Raw genomic sequence first — 19,020 nt, 5'->3', positions numbered from 1 at the left:
AAAGTTGAAGGGTTCCGGTAGAATTATGTATATTTTTTGGGTACTTTGCTAATTTCATTGAATTGTCTCTTTAAGGATGGCAATAGTACTGGGCGGGGACGGGTCCGTAGCATCATATATTCGTCTGACGTTCGTTTCTGTTTCAAAAATATTAATGAAATAGAATACGAGTTGGTTTCGAGATTTTCTGAACCAAAAATTATTATTATCTATTATTATTATTAAAAATATTAATATCAATATTAATATTAATATTTTAATATTGTTATTATTATTTTATGGCAGATTCGGATATGAAGATAATATATTCATATCTGTCCTAAACTATTTTAGAGATTTTAAAAAATCATCGAACCCGAACTCCAACCCGAAAAATCAGGGATCGCCGTCTCCATTTCGCGTTTTCCTCACGGGATTCTAAACCTGTGAAAAAAATTGTCATCCTTATACTTCTCGTCACATTTTCTCACGTGTTCTAATTTTAGTAAATTTGATATTTGAATTAATAATATATTAAATCTATGAGTATTGGCCAAATCCAACTAAGAATAATATAATTGATCAATTTATATTTCTAAATTGTACATATAAGGCAATTTAGAATTGGTAAGTTTTACGTGAGATAGTTTCACAAATCTATATTCGTGAGATAGATTGGCTTTGTTCATATAGAAAAGTAATAATTTTTGCATAAAAAATAATAATTTTTACATATTGGATCGAGTTGAAGATTCGTTTCACAAAATTGACTTGTGAGACGGTATATAGAGGTTTTTTGAGATTTATAATTAATTTATTGGGTTGGCTTAATAGATTTTTGAACTTAAATAATTAAAATATCTTATATAATTACATAGTTTAGAAAAATCAATTAATATATATAATGATTTTTAAGAAGAGGGGTTGAAACTAAAATAATAAAATATTTTTCTTAAAAAATAATTTTCAACCAAACTATGTAATAAAATAAAAACAAATTATTAAATCACCAAATTTAAATAGATTAACTTATTGGAATTTTTTCACCACCATAATTCATAGTTCATACTGGCTTCTTACAATGGATACAAAGTCTTGTGTTATGTTTGAAATGTAGAAATGGACCAGAAATACTGAAAAAACAAGAAAATAAAAAGTGTTCATTTGTTCTAAAGAGTTTAAGTCATTTATTTGAAACTATTGGATCATATGAGTCTTTTATTTTTATTTTTTTTTAATAAAAATTCATTTTACAAATTCAATATCAATTAATTGATCATATTATATGGATGAATTTCACCCTTTAAAAAAACGACGAGATCAATCAAATACGCGAGCTTGATTAATTTTTTTAGTGATGTAGTCTAGTTATGAGTCGGACAAGTTTGAAATAAGGGCAAATACGAGGTATGCAGATGTTCAATTTCTCTTATAATGATATATTTGAGGTTTTTGGATCTGAATATATGCACAACAATTTATTCATTTTTTCAATGAAAAGTATAAATATATAAATTATATTATTTCAAATGGTTTTAAATGACGAAAATATATAGAGATATTTAAGGAATTTGACATTTATCTATCTCATGTGGTGTATTTTCGTACTTAATAATAAATGTAAGCATCTGAGGTCGTTCCTATTAAGAGGTATGAAAGTCATCGACTGTCACCCATTTTTTTAGCATGAGACCGTCTCACGGATCTTAATTTGTGAGACGGGTCAACCTTATCCATATTCACAATAAAAAGTAATACTTTTACATAAATAAAACAAAAAAGAGATCCGACTCACAAATACGACCCGTGAGACCGTCTCACACAAGTTTTTGCCTTTTTTAGGAGACCATAATTTTGAAAAACCCTATTTATATAGTAATGCAAATTGACTCGATATAAATTTATTAACTTTTGCTACGTCTTGAGCGTGAGAAAACAGTATTTCAACAGTGGTATCAGAGCCTAAGTTCTCGTCTGTATGATTCGTATTGTTTATTGTTTGAATAGTGTTGAGTCTTTTGTTTCTAATCACTTAAGAAATTCTAGAAATAAGCTGCCCTAAAAATCAGATTTTGAAAAGAAATCTGGGTGTGGCTGCCTTGAATAGTTTTGGTTAGCGCACGTGCGTGGCGCTAAAATCAGTTTTAGGCAGTACACTCCTCTACCCTAGGAATAGGTTACCCGTCGTAGCTGCCAGTGGACCTCGAGCAAGGGGCGGTGCACGAGCAGTCTTAGTCGACGAACTTGAATTATTTGGTCACGAGTGCGATTTTATAATTTTATAAAATATTTTAGGTTAAATTGATATTTTGTGAAAAATTGACAAATTTATCCTTGAAATTTAATTTTAATAAAATTATGTATTTTTTTAATAAAATAAATAATTAGAATGTAAATTTTAATTATATATGTTAAAAAGATGCTTTTACAATAAATTTAATTATTAACAAATTAATTGGAATATTAAATAAAATTATTTATGTAATTTATTGATTTATTTTTTTTATTATGACGGTTAGTGAAATTTTTTTAAGATATACGATTTGGTGATAATATGTGATTTTATTTTTTATATATATAATATAAAACATTATATGATACAAAGATGATCGAGAGTCATGATCAATATGTTAAGTGTATCTTATGATATTTTACCTTATTTATTTTTTAATTATTTGATAATTATTAAAAGTAGTATGATTTATGGCTTGTTCTAAACTCTTAAATTTGTATCACAATGTGCCATAAAAATTTAATGTAAATATTAGATTTAGTGAGAGAACAAGATTTTCTTTACTTATCACAAAATTTTATTTTTCAAGTTCAAATATAATTTTTTTTTTATTATTTATAAGTCTCTTGATAGATTTATTTATAAAATTTATTAAATTTGGGTCTTTTATAATTTTTTCTAATATAAAATTATTTTTTCTGAACCAAGTATAAACAAAAAAATCTTTTTTTATTTTCTAAATTTATTATATAAAACAATAAATTGGCAAATATAAAACTTATTTGTTGACTCATCGAGGTTGTTATGATATTAATGAAAATGATTTATTTTCGGAGTTGACATTATTGAAGTGCTCATTAACATATAGTGAATTACCTTAAGAAAGTGTATGTATGTTTCTCACATTACTTATAAAATCTTGTTAACTATCCTGGTTACAATAGCAAATGTAGAACGAAGTTTCTTAAAGTTAAAATTTTATCGAAACTTTTCTCCAATCATCCATATCACAAGAAAATTTGAATTTATTGCCTATGTTATCAATTGAAAAATAAACTAATTAAAACATGATTATATAGACTGAATTAGTATTTTCCGTTTTAAAACTATAAAAACGATTTTTTAGTGATTATTTTGAACATGTTTAATATTATTATTTAATTATAATAAAAATATTTTGACTATTGTGTATTGTTTGATTTTTTATTTTATCTTTAATATATTGATTTAATTCGAAAAAGTTGTGGAACTAAAAAAATATTAACACACGTTACGATTTATGGATATTTTTTAAAATTAGACTCAGACACAAAAATGGTTAAAATCGACCTTGTAAATATCAAATATTATAAATACGTTAAAGGTGAATGCAAAAATCATAAAAGAAAATTATATCCCTTTCTCACAAGGAAATTCTGAGAGGTAAATTAATCTTGCAATCCCTTTCTTATTGATAAATAAATTTGCAGATCAAAGAAAAAGTACTACAAAGAAATAAAATACAACCACTCAGAACATCCATGATAGAAATCATAGGTGCAAATACATCCTAAATCAGTAAATCAAAATGAGTATCTAAGGAATACAATTAAGTACAAAAATCCTAGAACATGAACTCGAATTTTCCCAAAGGTAATGGCAATGGGATGGTCGATTCCATCAAACAATATAGCGCTGCGTGCGACCCAGACATTATAAGTTGTACCTGGAATACAAGCTCTAATGTTCCATAATCCCACGATACGTTGTTTTCGATCCACTTCAACATACTGGTTAACATAGAAAACTTGATTCCCAACAAATTCCGAACCCTGAACCAGAGATCATTGCCAAACGAACGTTCCCAGAAGATCATTTCTAAACAAAACATCTCTCTTGTACATGTGAACATCATAGAATCTATATCAACAAAATGTGGTAAATGCTTCAAGCCCACTCATCACTTAATTAACCGGTTGTTTGGGACTTGAATATCAACATTCTACAATGGGTGACTGAAGAGACACACTCCCCACAGGGTGTACAAAGAGATATAACTCTCATACCAAAAGAGAAGGTTACGTCCAGGATGAAGGGCCGAGTAAATGAAGCCTCCCCATCAGTACTATAATATGGTAGATCGTAGTGCATACGTTTATAACTTGCACATCTACAGAAGTTCGATTTACACTTTCAGTACTTGAATATATATTTGCCATGTGCAAAACTTCATCCATCTGTACAAAAAATAACACGATATGGATGTTCCATAGCTGCAAATTCATACCTGATCAAATAAGCACTGAAAAGGCTGTGTGCGAGGACTTTCAGATCCACATCAAGAGTATATATATTAGGGACCGCCAAGGTTTCTAGAGGAAAAAGATCAGCAATTCAAGACTTTTAAGTTATTGACTTAGTCGGATGATCTTGCCCTATATTCTCTGGTTTTGCAAGAAAAATGACAAGATGTAGAAACAAGTAAATCTGCAGATTTCTGCTCTACAAGCGTTTGATATCTGGGACATAACAAAGTTTTTAGACACAAGCATCTGTTGCATAATCAATCTTTTTAAGATGCTGGCTCATCCCATTGACCAACTAATATATACTCTTTGATTCATGATGAGTCACGTACATAATAGTGAATTAATGAGATCCATCATCCAACTCTATCGAACTAACTCCAGATGGATTTTTGTCGTCTGCCTTTCGCATCTGCATTCTTGTGTTTGAGACATTTCCCCAATCTCCAGACGCAGCATATATATTTGACAACAGCGACAAATTTCCAGCAGTAACTGGCTCGAGTTTCATTAATTGATTGAGTACCTTCTCAGCAAGGAATGCATCATTGTGCATTCGACAAGCACCTAACAGAGAACCCCAAATAACAACATTTGGTTCAAATGGCATGTCATGCACAAGCCGAAAAGCTTCCCTTAGACACCCACCACGACCTAAAAGATCAATTAGGCAACCATAATGCTGAATCTCAGGAACAATCCCATAATCTTTTTCCATACCATAAAAATAACAAATCCCCTCCTTAACCATACCGGCGTGACTACAAGCAGATAAGACACCGACAAATGTCACTTTATCTGGTGTACAGCCCTCTTGTTTCATCCTAGCGAAAAGCTGAAGAGCCTTCCGTTCATATCCATGCATTGCCAGTCCATGGATCATGGCGTTCCAGGTTATTACATCTTTTCTTTCCATCGCATTAAAAACACCCCATGCCTTGTGCAAGATGCCACACTTTCCATACATGTCAATCAAGGCATTACTCACCAGGATACTACACTTATGTCTACTCTTTATTATAGACTGATGAACTCTCTTCCCTAAACCTACTGAACCAGATTCAGCACTAGCAGATAAAATACTAACAAAAGTTCCATCATCCAAATTGAACCCTCCCTCCTCCATTTTATCATACAACTCTATTGCCTCCTTCAAAAGCCCCATTTCAGCATATCCAGATATGATTATTGTCCAAGGAACCAAATTTTTCACTGGCATTTTATCAAACAATACCCTAGCCATTTCGATATCACCCAGTTTTGCATAGCCTGATATAACAATAGACCATGAGATTACATCCCTCAATGGCATCCTCTCAAACAGTGCAAATGCCTCGCTCATCTTTCCAGCCTTCACATAACCATCCAATATCGTGTTCCAACTCACCTTATCTCTCTGTGGCATTTCGTCAAACATATGCTTAGCTTCACTCAACTTACCTGTCCTCACAAGCCCATTAATCATCGAATTATAGGTAACAACATCCTTCTCATCCATCGCATCAAACACATTCCTGGCCGCTCTTATACCCACTATCCCACACTTCAAGTACGCATCAATCAATGAATTACATACAAATAAATCCAAATAAAGATTGAGTTTTTCCACATGGGCATGAATCATTCTCACACATTCAAACCGTGAACATGCCTTCAGAAGAAAAAGATAAGTCCAGTTGTCTGGAGAAATTCCAGATCTCAGCATTTCACTGAAAACATCAAAAGCTTTCAATGAATCAGAATTTCGTAAATGAGCTTTGATTAAAGTATTACATAAACGAGCATCTGGGCAAGGAACTTGATCAAACACATTGATGGCCAACCCCGTTTGGCAGCAAAGTGATAAAGCTGAGACGAGTTTCAGAGCCACAAAGGGATCTATATGAAGATTATATTTGTAAATGAGAGCATGGAGTTGTTTTAGTTCGTTGATGTTTGTGCATTTGTCGAGGTCTGCGATTTTTTTCTCAAAAAACCTTTGTTTGGAGAAAAATACCGGAGCTCGAACTGTGGCAGGCATCTGCATTTGTTGGTGTTCAGTGAGCAAACGTGTGCCAAAAATGGAAATAGACCAAGAAAAACTTAGCAAGGGATTGTGTTTCTGAACACGCAAGTCCATTACTCTATTCAATGACCAACACCCAAAATAATTTTCAAATTACATATCTAAAGTTAAATTATGTTCTTTTTTATATGCTACATATGGTGCATTGCACTTTACCTTCCTATGTAACTGAAAAATACAACTGATATATTATCTCTGATATTTTAAAAGAGAGGTAACATCATGTTTGTTTCTATTTACAAGTGTTTTTAACAATATCAAAGTGCTTTTGCAAAACTTAGCCCCCCCACAATGCAACCAAACTAGCGTCGAGGAGAGGTTTAAATATAAGTTAAAACTGCCCAGTGACTAGATTTTTTTGGTTAACCTACTCGAAGGTGAAACTATTGGCATAAGAATAGGGCTAAAAAAGATCCGTGAAACATAGTTGGAGAAAAAATTCTGACCACCTAATTACTATAAATAAACTCATATATACACTTCAACTTCAATTCAATGCAATGGATCTGGAGCAAGACAGAGCGATCTAAGTTTCTAACAAGCCTGAAACTCTTTTACAACAAATCAAAATCTACAAAAGCCGCAAGGGTTCAGTCTGCTGAAAAGAAACCAAATAAATACTTGATATTCCTGTCAAGACGTATTAAAGAAATGAAATTCAGATGCACTAAAGAAAAGAAATGGGAGAAAAAAAATGAAAATCATATAACAGATACCAAATTACAAGTGACCACAAAACATGATTGATAAGTGCAAGAATTGCACTTATTTTATATGAGAATCCATTTTAATTATGTTAGTTTCGGACGGAATTATGCGTGGTATTTGTTATTTTCGTGTCGTGCAGGAGATGAACAACTATTGGATGATTGATGACGATTAGACGTATTTTTGATGTTGAACTGTTGATGGACTAGTGGATGATTTTAAAGCAGACTCCCCGTTCATTAGATAGAAAAGATCACCAATATTGTGTAGGAGAAAAAGAAGCGCCGCAGCTACATTACTAGCGCCGCGACGCTACACGTGGATTTTACGGGCGCCTAAGCGCTACTCAAGCAGCGCCGCGGCGCTAATGCCTGCGCGGAAAGACAATTGGGCTTTAGTTTACGGGCTCGGGAGAATGATAAAAAGAAGAATAGGGTTTCAGAGAGGGGGAAGCCGTTTTTGGGAGAAAAAAGACGTGAGAGACAAGAGGACACATTGGAGAAGGTATTGGAACGCCATGATTGATCTCAACGACGAAGAACGACGAATCTGGGGACAGAGACGCCATTTCTGATTTGTTATCTAATCTTCCGCCTTTAATTTCTTGCGTGAGATGTCTAAATCTTCAAAAATGCTTTGTTTTTGTTTAGATTTCGTTATGCACTAACTTTTCAAATCTAGATGATGATGTAGCTTCGTTGACACGATAATTTTGACTTAGTTGTTTATATGATTGAATTCTTGTTGATTTAATTGTGTTCTCTAGTTCTTATCGACTTCAATTTACTGGTCATAAATTGATTGTTATCATATTGATTCTACAACTCGGGAGAGGGACTAGAATTATAGATCATTAAAGACACATCGTTAAATGTTTATACCGTTCGGAAGGCGTATAACTTTAGCGGGGTTTAGATAAGATCATCGTTTGCATATATCATTTGAACTTAGATTTTTATTAGGAATATTTGAATCGAAGTTTGAATGATACACTTTATTCGTCACTTGAGAAAGGGGAATAAAATAATTAAGTGTTCTTCGCTATTAAATGATCGGAGTTCTTGAATACAAATTCAACTGGGAATAGTTATCGTGGAAATTAAGTGAAATCATTCTTCTACATACTTTCTCTCGTTGATATTTGCTCAATTCGGTGATTCGATTAATATTCATTTCAAATTAATTCGTTTTCAGTAAACTAAACCTCTTATTGATTCTTCTAGACAAAGTCTTAATTATTTTAATTACAAGCACTGATATACTTTTATATATACACTACTCGTACGAACGATACTTTACTCTCTTATATTAAAACTTGACAACCGTGCGCTTGTGAGCAGGAAATATGCAACAATGATACTTTACTCTCTTATATTAAAACTTGACAACCGTGCGCTTGCGAGCAGAAAATACGCCACAATGATACAGAAGATAAGATATTAAGAATAGCGCTTACCTTGAGTATGGGTGGTTGAATGGTACTGGAATTGAAGAAACACGCCATAACACAAAACTCACGGCACTTAGCTAAGGGATCACTCCTTCCCGGATGCCGCTGATTGGGGGTGAATATTAAATGTTTTCCAGGTACAAAAGCCTGGGAATTGACGTAGTAGCATTTTGACAACAACAACAAAGATAATAACAAAATAAAATGAAGTAGATTAATTACAAAAGAGTAGCTAAGGTGGATTGGAGATAATCATGCTGCAAAAGGGGGAAGGAAGGGGAAGGTGAATTTGACTTAATTGGGGCAGAGCATACTGATAGCTCCATAACCAAAGCCATTCCCTTCCCTAATCTGCTAGCAACATCATATACTATCAGTCAGCCTCCAATTGTTATTATTTTAATGAATTGTTTTTCCATAATAATATAATTTACTAAAATGACAGGTAGTTTAATGCGGAGTCGCTTAGTAATCTTAAGCTAACATGGAGCCTGTTCTTGGGACAGCACAGCTAAGCTAATCATGAGTCCATCAACAAAATTTCTAACAAGAAAGAACAGCCTCGCACGCCGAATTTATCCCCGAGATAGCGATTTTGAAAGTAACGAAATCTAGGTATCCCATTCAATCGCAATGCCTCAACATAACATCATCAAAATACACAAAACAAGAGCAGCTTCCCATTTCTAATCAAAACAGTATAAACTGTTCTATTATTCTAGTATGCCACGATCAAGAAACCAAATACTACATTAAATGGTATAACAAACAAGTAATATTTGGAACTTTATAAAAATCTACTTCAAGATAGTAAAAGCCAAAAAGGTCACAATTTGCAGCAAGAAAATGCTGGGCCATAACATACAAACATGAAAAGCAGGCAAATAAAGTTGGTGAAATCCACTCTATTAACCAGTGGTCCAACAAACAAAATAAAAGAAGTGAAAATGGAATTAGGATTGAAAGAATTACCTGATTATCCGTAGATAGCGATGGGTGGAGGTGATGATGGAGGAGAAAATCGAGGGCCGACTCTGAATTTGCCTGAGGATGGCGATTGGGTCCTGTTATCAATTTACTGGGTTCTCTTACAATTTCATTGAAGCGCCTCTTATCCTAATTTCTTGTTTGCTTTTTTTTTTTAGAGTAATTTTCTTATTTGTTTTAGCATGAGAAAAACGTATATATACGTATATAACATTTATGGGGATTAGCCAAATCTAACTCAAATTGATCAATAAAATTTTGAAATAATATAATCTATCAATTTATATTCAAAATGAAACATTTAATTTATTTAAAATCTACTCGTTAGCCCGTATAATCTATTTTCTTTTTATTGAAATTTCATTGATTTTGATTGTATCTATATACCATTTGGTTGAGATTATGTTTAATCTATATTTTCTTCGGTATCAATGGAGAGTTCTGAGGAGATTTCATTCCTATCGGATCGGTATAAAACCTTGTTGAATTCTTGAACGGAACGAGTTTGTTAGAATGAATAAATGAATAGGGCCTTACGGCTTCAATTAATTATCAGAAAGAAAAAGAAACCAACTTATGTTCTAACTTCGAATAAGTTCTCGATTTAATTAGACGTTAAAAATAGATTAGTACCTGATACGTAAAGGGCTTCTCCCCACGAGGGGATTCTATATTTTTTTAATGAATCCTAACTATTTATATTGTTATTACGGAATCGATAAGTGTGTAAAAGAAGAAGTATATCGACAAAGAAAGTTTTTTCCGAAATCAAAAGAGCGATTATGTTTAAAAGATAAAGGATTTCTAACCATCTATGTTATCTTATAACATAAACGAACTAAATGAAATGGAAAAAAGCGAAGTTAGATAATCGGTTGTAAAAAGAAAAAAAATCCTCAAAATGTCACTTAGTTGTATTTGGCAAAATATGACAGACGGGTCTTTTATGATGAAAAGAAAGACTAAAAAATTGATTTCAAACAAAGGAAATTGATCTATAAAATGTATCATCGTTAATTTCTTTTCATTCCAAAATTTTCTCATCCATCCTATAAAGAGAGAGTTATAATTTGATATTAATGTACCGAACACCATGTGTAATATGTTTTTGTAAATTTGAATTTATTTATAATTTTTTCTTTTATATGAAAATGTTGAGATAGTGGTAATTAGGACTTGGGATAGTGGGAAGATAATAAGAGAAGTTTTTGAGTGATCAATTTATTTTGTTTACACCCTAATTATTAAATATAATAGAAAATTGATAAATATAAATTTGAATATCTATTAAAATTACCAAATATTGTTTCTCCAACGGCGAAAACACTATGTTGGGTCGACACTGACAATGAATGACGAAAACTAGGGGAGCGAATGAGATTAGATACCCAAGTAATCTTAACCGTAAACAATGGATACTAGGTACTGTGGGTATCGACCCGTGCAGTGTTGTACTTAACGCATTAAATATCCTGCCTGGGGAATACGTTCGCAAGAATGAAACTCAAAAGATCCCACACAAACGGTGGAGTATGTGGTTATATTCGATGCAAAGATCTTGACATGCCTCGAATCCTCTTGAAAGAGAGGAAAGTGCCTTTGGAAACACGGACACAAGTAGTGCATGTCTGTCGTCAGCTCATACCTTAAGGTGTTGGGTTAGGTCTCGCAACGAGGATAACCCTCGTACTTGTTGACATAGTTGAGTTTGAAACCTTTTTAAGAGTTTTCCGTCATAGTGAACATTTTATTGAAAATTATATTGTTAAAAACCAAGACAATTATAATATTTCAGAAAAACCTATCAATTTTGACTGTAATTATAATCGGTTTGATTTTTAAGATTAACCACCGAAGCTAAAACAATGTAATAAAAAAGAAATTTAATTACCAAATTAAATTGTTGCAATTCTTGTGTATTGCTCGCTAGTTTGTCTTAATCAGTTTAGCTCCACAATACTTCATACTCCACAATGTACATGCATTTTAGGCAAACGAGCATATCATATACCAGCTTTCTGTCAAGAATGAGCGCAAATATCTTTTCATCGAGAATCAGAAAAGTTGTTTAATCGTATACAATAAAATTATAAATGAAGAACAAACATATAATCTGGTCTAAAACTGCACAAAAAGCTATCCGGGATACACATCAAAGAACAAACGATATAAAAGAAAGGGAGCTGGGTAATTCTGGTGCCGACTTTGCGTAGACGGAAATTTGTTCCTTTCAAGTGAATGCACTTCTTTAGTTCCTATTTTAAGCAGCAGACAAGCGTGTTGGACTGCAATAATATTGCAGTCCAGGGCTCGAAAGCAAACGATTTCTTCGCCTAAAGAAAATACGGGACTCCAGTTCTTGGTCCTCGCATGTGGTTGTTCTCCTCAGTCTCAGTAAAAAACTTTACTTCTCTTTCCTAATCAAGGGGAAGGTAGAAACCGAGAATGATTAAGTTCACATGAATAATACTTGAAACAATGGTTTCCAGTTTTGGATGCTGTTTGGTTTCAAATATTATCCATTCCTAACATGCCTTGTTGCAAAGGAGACCTTTACTTCAAAAGTGAATAACTTATAGCCTAACAACGTTTTGACGCACAAGGCATCCTTATAAATATTTGCTGAAAGTTTTTTTCCCCATACAGCCTAAAACATTATCTCCCAAGGTCATTTAACAATCATAAATAGGATCTAATTTCAGGCAGTAAAATATAAGCTAAATTATTCAAAAACTCATAGACAATTTCACTTTACCGAGACACACAGACATACACAGATAAAGAGAACACCACGAGGATATGAGCCTAATACCATGTTTTCATTGAAGCTCAATATTGAAGCAACATTTCCACAACGGTAACAATAGTTTGGGGCAGACCACACCTGCATGATACACAGACGCAATTAAAATATAAAACAAACACGACATTCTTTATTTGAGCATGGGATACAACGTCATCCATGATACAGAGTTAGCAACTCACAGTCACAAGTCCTTTATCTTGAAACATATACTTTAAACCTTCTTGGACAAGTTGGTGGGCCCGACAAACTAACTCAAGTTTGTTAATATGATTGAACTGCAGAAAACAATAACTATGTTAGCGTGACTTCTCATATATTGAAATGTGCTAAGCAATCCAAAGGTCATTGAGTGTTATGCCATCAAAAGTCCATAACAAGCTAATGGTCATGTGCAGCTATTTTGGCCATTTTGTCGGACATTTCATTGCCTCACCTCAGATGTAACCATTGATCCAAAAATCCAGCCTGCTCCTCGAGGACTGACTGCCCACGTCTCAATATCTTCAGGATCACTCCACATTAAGTCACAGAAGGGCCCTTCATGAGGGATTTCACAGTTCCGCTCAATGACACGAATCTGCCAATCAAAACCAAACAAAAAAGAATCTAGCATAACTTACTAAGACCGATAATTTACACTACAATGCATATCAGCAGTATCATTTCAATATAAGTGAATGTTAGTTATGACAGGATCAGATTATGATTAACAAAAGCAAAAAAATATTGTATACGCATGACATGCTCAACTCCTTATTCTCCTCGGAGAGCATATCATCACAATCTAATCTTATATCTGAGCTTATCATTCTGTCAATTTGAGATTTTGATGCATATGCACAAAAATAATATTCTTCAAACTGATGTTGATCTAACCTGATCAACAGTTCTAATATCTGGGGATAAGCCACCATGCACGCAAAGTACCTGGAATTCCAAAAAGGTGATATTTACTACCACCAGCAAGCATAGGGTGCATGAGAATAACAATAATGCTATTATAAGTGGATCTTCTGAGTATAATAAGCCTTTACATTCCATTTCAATCGATTTTGAAAACCCTAAAAACTAGGTCAACATGGTACCAGTATCGGAAGAAAATAGCAATTCAATGGTTTAATTTTTTGCAACTTTCAAATAATGTAATATTTCTCTTGGTGGTGTTACTATCATTATTATTTTTTATTTTATTTTATTTTTTTTTTGGGAGGGGGTAGATGCATACTGTGCCATCTATAATTGCTGACAGAGTTAGATAGTCAAAAACATCTGTGCAGTATCGCCAAGCGTTAGCATTCCCATATTTCCTTTGACATTCATCATAGAATCCATAAACCTGCAAAAACAATCATGTGAAAACCAGTAAGCACACAGCAGTTTCCTGTCATGATGAATAATTATCTTGAGTAAAGGCTGTTGTAAGTTGATGCAAGAATCAGTAAATGTCATAATGTGGTTTCGCGATTTCTATCTAAAGAAAACTTCTAGATGTAAATATGAATGAGGATTTCATCACCAGCATATACAGTTCTTTTATAAATTTAAATCATTGAACTTAGTAATCATTACAGATGATGGCCAAGTTTACGACATCAATTACCTGTGTTAGTTGCCTGCTCTCATGATTTCCACGTAGAAGAGTTATGTTAGCTGGGTATCTGGTAGCAAAGGAAAAAGGATGAAAATAACCATCAAACTGGAGGAAAAATATGAACTCAAAACCATCTAAATTTACTTCAAGGCTTCTGGCTCTTAACTAGCTCAAAAATAGAGTCCAAAAAGGTTGGTAATCCAACAAGTCAATTTAAATATTGCAGTAAGACGAAACAGAAAGGCTGCAGAATTCTATTAACTACAAAGGCATGTTGAATACAGAGGTTTCAAGATATCCCTAATAGTGTTTTGTTAAATAAGGATTAAGGTCGCAACAACAATAACTTTAGGAAGTTGGTTTCAATAAAAGGAATAAGAAGAATTTCAGTTTGAGTTATACATTTGAAAAACTACGCGTATTTTATTTCTAGAACAGAAAGAGCAGTAACCAATATCAACCAGCAAGTCAACTTTGAAGATCCAGAGATTTCAAATAACATAATGCTGTTGACATATTTTCGTGAAAAGATCTATATTAAATCAAGTGAGCCAAATGCTTGATGATTTCGGAAAAACAGCAATCTTAAAAAAAAGGTTGTGAATAAACTAGCAAGCAGATTAACAAATGCATGTATGATCTTGACAGTTAAATTGCCCAGCATTTTACGCACCTTGCTTTGAGAAGCAAAAGAATCGTGAAAACTTCAAGACTATTATAACCACGATCAACAAAATCTCCCTGCCAAGAAAATGCAGTAAGCAAAAGTGGGGAAGAAATTGACATATTGCTCAAAAAACTCTAATGGCTTACCATAAATATGTAATTTGTTTCTGGTACATGACCTCCAGTTTGGAAAAGTTTCATTAAATCATGAAATTGTCCATGGATATCACCACAAACGGTAACTGGACTATTGACTGGTTGAACATTTGACTCCTCGATCAATATCTCCTTCACCTGAAAAAGGCAAGAGCAGCTTAAGTTTAAGAAAACTTGTATAAGCACTCAGCCCAAGTCCAAAGTTGTCAAAAGCGGTCGCCTCGGTCGCTTAAGCGCAAAGCGACTCGAGGCACAAGGCCTGCCCTTCGGAGAACTCAGAAGCGCAGGAGGTCTACGAAGTGCACGCTTCTGTGCGCTTCGCTTGGGGGCGAAAGACGATCGCCTGTGCTCTGTATAGAAGCCGCACAACCTCTTTTTTTTTTTTTAAAGTTTTTGCAGACTTAAAATCGCACTTTCAAAGTGCAATTTTAAGTATGCCTAAGGCCCTAACAATTTTAAAACAAAATTAAGCCCAACCTATTTAAACCATCGTTGTCTTGCTTCTCAAATCTCACCACTCTAACTGCCTCGCTTCAGCGTCTCTGCCTTGTTGCTGCCTCGTTTTTGCCTTGCTGCCGCCGCTGCTCCGCCGTCCTCTTCTCTTTTGCTGCTCAAAATTGGTAAACCCTAATTTTAGGATTTTTTGTAAAAAAAATTAACTGAATTGTTTTTTTAATAATAGGTGATTGTTATTTATTTTTCAGTTATTTAACCATGTCAAACAAAACAATTCCATTAAATCGAATGGATATTGCTCGGAATTATACAACACTTCCGGATCCTAAAAATCCAAATATTGTATGTCGTTTTTGTGGTAAAATAACAAATGTGGGGATATATCGGCACAAGCTACATTTAGTTGGGGGTAATAGAAATGTGAAAACTTGCCCGAAATGTCCAGAGCATGTTAAAGAAGAAATTAAAGAGTTTATGCAAATCAAATGGATGTATTCCTCATTTAGATGATATTGTTGATTTAGAAGAAGATGATATTCAAACTAAACTGAAGGGAAACGACAAATATCCGGTTAAGTATCTATCCTACGGTGCAAGGTAAAAAGTGTAAACAAACAAGGCCTATTGACCTTTATTTTGTGAAAGGCATAGAAAAAATTGTCAGACAAAGGCGTGCAAAAAATAAAGGCCAATATGATGAAAATAAGAAAAAATTGAGAGAAGATGTAGTTCAAAAATTTGTTACGTGGATGTATGATGCCGGAATTCCTTCCAATGCCGTTAAATATGATTTTTGCAGCCCTGTATTGATGCTATTGTGACTTTTGGAGTGGAAATGAAATCTTCATCATATGCAACAGTTAAGTATTTGAAGGAGGAGTTGAGAAATTTGAACATGTTTCTCAAATACCACGAAGAAGATCATGCTAGATATGGTTGCACAATCTTGGCAAATGGGTGGATTGATAAAAAATGTAGAGCTCTTAAAAATTTTATGGTAAATGGTTCTCAAGGAAGCATATTTGTTGAATGGCTAAATGCTTCGAGTTATTCTCGCACTGCTGATCAGATGTATGAGCTACTTTCTAAATTTGCGAATCAAATTGGAGAACAGAATGAGGTTCATGTTGTAACAGATAACGCAAACCTCAATGTTATAACAGGTAATATTTAAATTGTAAATTGAATTCAAAATCAGAAAGTGGGCAAAAAGTCGATATTCTAAAGAGGCGCAAGAAAACATGTAGCAGAAGTAATATTGATGTCTTCTTTTTGGAAAACTGCAGTTTTTGATTTAAAAGTTTGTGGCCCAATGCTAAAAGTATTGCGGCTGATAGATGGTGAAAAAAGGTCCTTTATGGGTTACATTTATGAGGCAATGGACAGAGCCAATGAAGCTATCGCTGCATCATTTAATAATAATGAAGAGAAATATCGTGGTATTTTTTAAATCATCGACAAAAGATGGAACATTCAACTTCATTATTTTTTGCATGCGACTAGAATATTTTTTAAATCCTGATTTTTTTTATTCAAATCGCGACATAGAAAATGATGAAGTGTTGAACGGTATGTATAAATGCATAGCTAAATTGGTGTGAGTCGAAGATTTAATAGATAAGATCACAAATAAATTGGAGAAATACAAAAAACATAAGGACTTTTTGGTTTACACGTGACTATTAGACAAAGAGCTTCAAAATCACAAGGTAAATAATATTTAGTGCAATATCAATTTATTTCTCAAGCATTACTTACAAAATAGTTACAAACATTGGATGACAAGAAATTTAATATTATATTTTTTGTGTTTCAACTTTCAAGCTGTTCAGGCTGTCAACGTAATTGGAGTGTATTTGAAAATGTGAGTTATAGTTTTTTATAAATATTAAATTTTATTTTATGGAGTATTGACGTAATTTCTTACTTTCTAATTTTTTGGCAGATACATTCTAAAAAAAAATTAAAAAAGTTGTCTCAACAATGATTGAGTTATTTGGTATATATCAAATACAATAGAGCGTTGAGACGAAGATATATCATGCGAGATAACATTGATACTATTTCTTTTTCAGAAATAGATGATAGTAATAAACGGTTGTTGGGAAACTTGAATGACAGTGATAAAGACAGTGATGATAACGATTTTGTCTATGAAGATAATAATTTACGTTGGAGTGATGTAGCACAAGCGGCTGGGGTTTGTGTTTCGATCTCGAAATGCATCTACTTCAAAAGGCGCATCACCATCCACCTTAGCAAAAAGAAAGCAATCTACTGCTCGAACTAGTCTTGTGGATGAAGAAGACATAAACATTGATGATAAAACTGAAGAAGATGATAACGATGGATACAAATCAAGCGATGAGGCTGATGATGTAGATTTGGAAGATGAATGTGACGATTATTATGACATTTGATATTTCATCCATCACATTTTCAAAGACTTATTATTTTATTTTTATTTTTTGATAATATATTGTTTATTGTGAGCGCTTCGCTTTTTAAGGCCCAACACACCAGCGCGCTTTTTTGTGCCTCACGCTTTTGACAACTGTGAGCCCAATACAACACAGTAGAGATTTGAGGCCAGAGCGCTTTTTTGTGCCTCACGCTTTTGACAACTATGAGCTCAATACAACACAGTAGGAGATTTGAGGCATTTTGAGCAACTTATGAACCACCACGAATCTTGAGCTTGAGAGAAGCATGGTGCACATCTCAAACGACCTTCTCCGATAAAATTCACGAAAACTCATTACCGAATTACAATATTCAGACCTACACTGTTAAACAACTTTCAACGATAACGCTAGACAACAAAAGGCACAACCTAACCACGAAAACCTAAATACGAAGCTATTCGAAAATGAAAAACCAGCTCCCAATTCTTCCCTTCCATTCAGGAAGAATTTCTTCAAAGCTGGAAGGTTAATAAATTGGAGAAAAAAAAACGCTTAACCACAACACAAAACAAAAACTAAAAAGGAGAAACTTTAAAACGTACGTATTCGCAGAGAAGTTGAAGCTCATCCTCAGACAAGTTCTGACCATCTTTCACCTTTGTTATCCACTCGTCCAAATCCATACCCTTCTCTTTAAATTGCAGTCAATTAACAACAGCAAGGATATAAATACACAATGTGAATGTATGTATCGAATCAATCTAGCGGTAATCGATGTAACAGCGGGTGCCGGCCGGGATGTAAGGGAGGCGATCGGCGGAGGGTGGGGCGGGCGAAGGACTAGAACTAGTTAGGGGTCTGTTTGCCAGCCCAATCACACAATCTATTTATTTATTTTTCAGTTATTTAATTTAATTTTCTTAAGGAAATAACTGAAATTTAGTATTACCATATATTAAATTATACGTCAAATTTCACTATTTTTATTTTAAAAATATACTCGTAAAAAAACAGAAATTATGTAATAGCATAAAACTATATCAATTTTATCTAATTGTAAATGTAAGAAAATTTGTTTCAATCTTATCTAAATTTAAATCACAAAAACTACTATTAAACCAGTCAATTTTATGAGATAGATTTCCGACCACTGAAAAATTATTATTTTTTATGTTAAAATTTAAAAATATTACATTTTATTGTTGGTTATTGTTGGATATTTAAGCTAAATAA

The 19,020-nt window shown here is 33.3% G+C and overlaps 2 protein-coding genes across 7 annotated transcripts; both read right to left on the bottom strand.

The window, feature by feature from the left end:
- Positions 1 to 4,575: 4,575 nt before the first annotated feature.
- Positions 4,576 to 9,870, bottom strand: LOC140975436 (pentatricopeptide repeat-containing protein At3g29230-like). Of its 5 annotated transcripts, none has more exons than XM_073439147.1 (3): positions 8,727 to 9,870; positions 6,321 to 6,517; positions 4,576 to 6,206 (listed from the first exon to the last, which is right to left on the bottom strand). In XM_073439147.1, the coding sequence occupies exons 1-3, from the start codon at positions 8,772 to 8,774 to the stop codon at positions 4,841 to 4,843; spliced, it is 1,611 nt and encodes a 536-aa protein (XP_073295248.1). In that variant the 5' UTR covers positions 8,775 to 9,870; the 3' UTR covers positions 4,576 to 4,840. The 5 variants fall into 5 exon arrangements, with proteins under 5 accessions (XP_073295248.1, XP_073295249.1, XP_073295246.1 ...); XM_073439148.1 differs by lacking the exon at positions 6,321 to 6,517 and having other exon boundaries at positions 8,727 to 8,867; positions 9,693 to 9,870; XM_073439145.1 differs by having other exon boundaries at positions 4,576 to 6,517.
- A 1,868-nt stretch (positions 9,871 to 11,738) lies between these two features.
- On the bottom strand, positions 11,739 to 18,666 carry LOC140975435 (phytochrome-associated serine/threonine-protein phosphatase-like). 2 transcript variants are annotated; one of them, XM_073439144.1, is made up of 11 exons: positions 18,390 to 18,665; positions 15,404 to 15,533; positions 14,918 to 15,064; positions 14,778 to 14,845; positions 14,114 to 14,171; positions 13,739 to 13,849; positions 13,390 to 13,440; positions 12,947 to 13,090; positions 12,693 to 12,788; positions 12,520 to 12,591; positions 11,739 to 12,124 (listed from the first exon to the last, which is right to left on the bottom strand). In XM_073439144.1, the coding sequence occupies exons 3-11, from the start codon at positions 14,969 to 14,971 to the stop codon at positions 12,041 to 12,043; spliced, it is 738 nt and encodes a 245-aa protein (XP_073295245.1). In that variant the 5' UTR covers positions 14,972 to 15,064; positions 15,404 to 15,533; positions 18,390 to 18,665; the 3' UTR covers positions 11,739 to 12,040. The 2 variants fall into 2 exon arrangements, with proteins under 2 accessions (XP_073295245.1, XP_073295244.1); XM_073439143.1 differs by lacking the exon at positions 15,404 to 15,533 and having other exon boundaries at positions 18,390 to 18,666.
- Between the last annotated feature and the right edge of the window lie 354 nt (positions 18,667 to 19,020).

Source organism: Primulina huaijiensis, chromosome 4 (assembly GCF_012295235.1).
Source record: "Primulina huaijiensis isolate GDHJ02 chromosome 4, ASM1229523v2, whole genome shotgun sequence".
Lineage (NCBI taxonomy): Eukaryota > Viridiplantae > Streptophyta > Magnoliopsida > Lamiales > Gesneriaceae > Primulina > Primulina huaijiensis.
Note: the sequence above shows the minus strand (reverse complement) of the source record. Positions and strands in the feature narration are given on the sequence as shown.

Bases quoted from the DNA above. Each gene is read 5' to 3' on its own strand.
- LOC140975436 (XM_073439145.1), bottom strand. From the start codon at position 8,774: ATGGCGTGTTTCTTCAATTCCAGTACCATTCAACCACCCATACTCAAG. The intron at 6,518-8,726 runs GTAAGCGCTATT...CAACAAATGCAG, and splicing joins TTCAACCACCCATACTCAAG to ATGCCTGCCACAGTTCGAGC.
- LOC140975435 (XM_073439143.1), bottom strand. From the start codon at position 18,470: ATGGATTTGGACGAGTGGATAACAAAGGTGAAAGATGGTCAGAACTTG. The intron at 13,850-14,113 runs GTAATTGATGTC...TTGTTTTTGCAG, and splicing joins AGAGCAGGCAACTAACACAG to GTTTATGGATTCTATGATGA. The intron at 13,441-13,738 runs GTATGCATCTAC...TTGGAATTCCAG, and splicing joins CAGCAATTATAGATGGCACA to GTACTTTGCGTGCATGGTGG.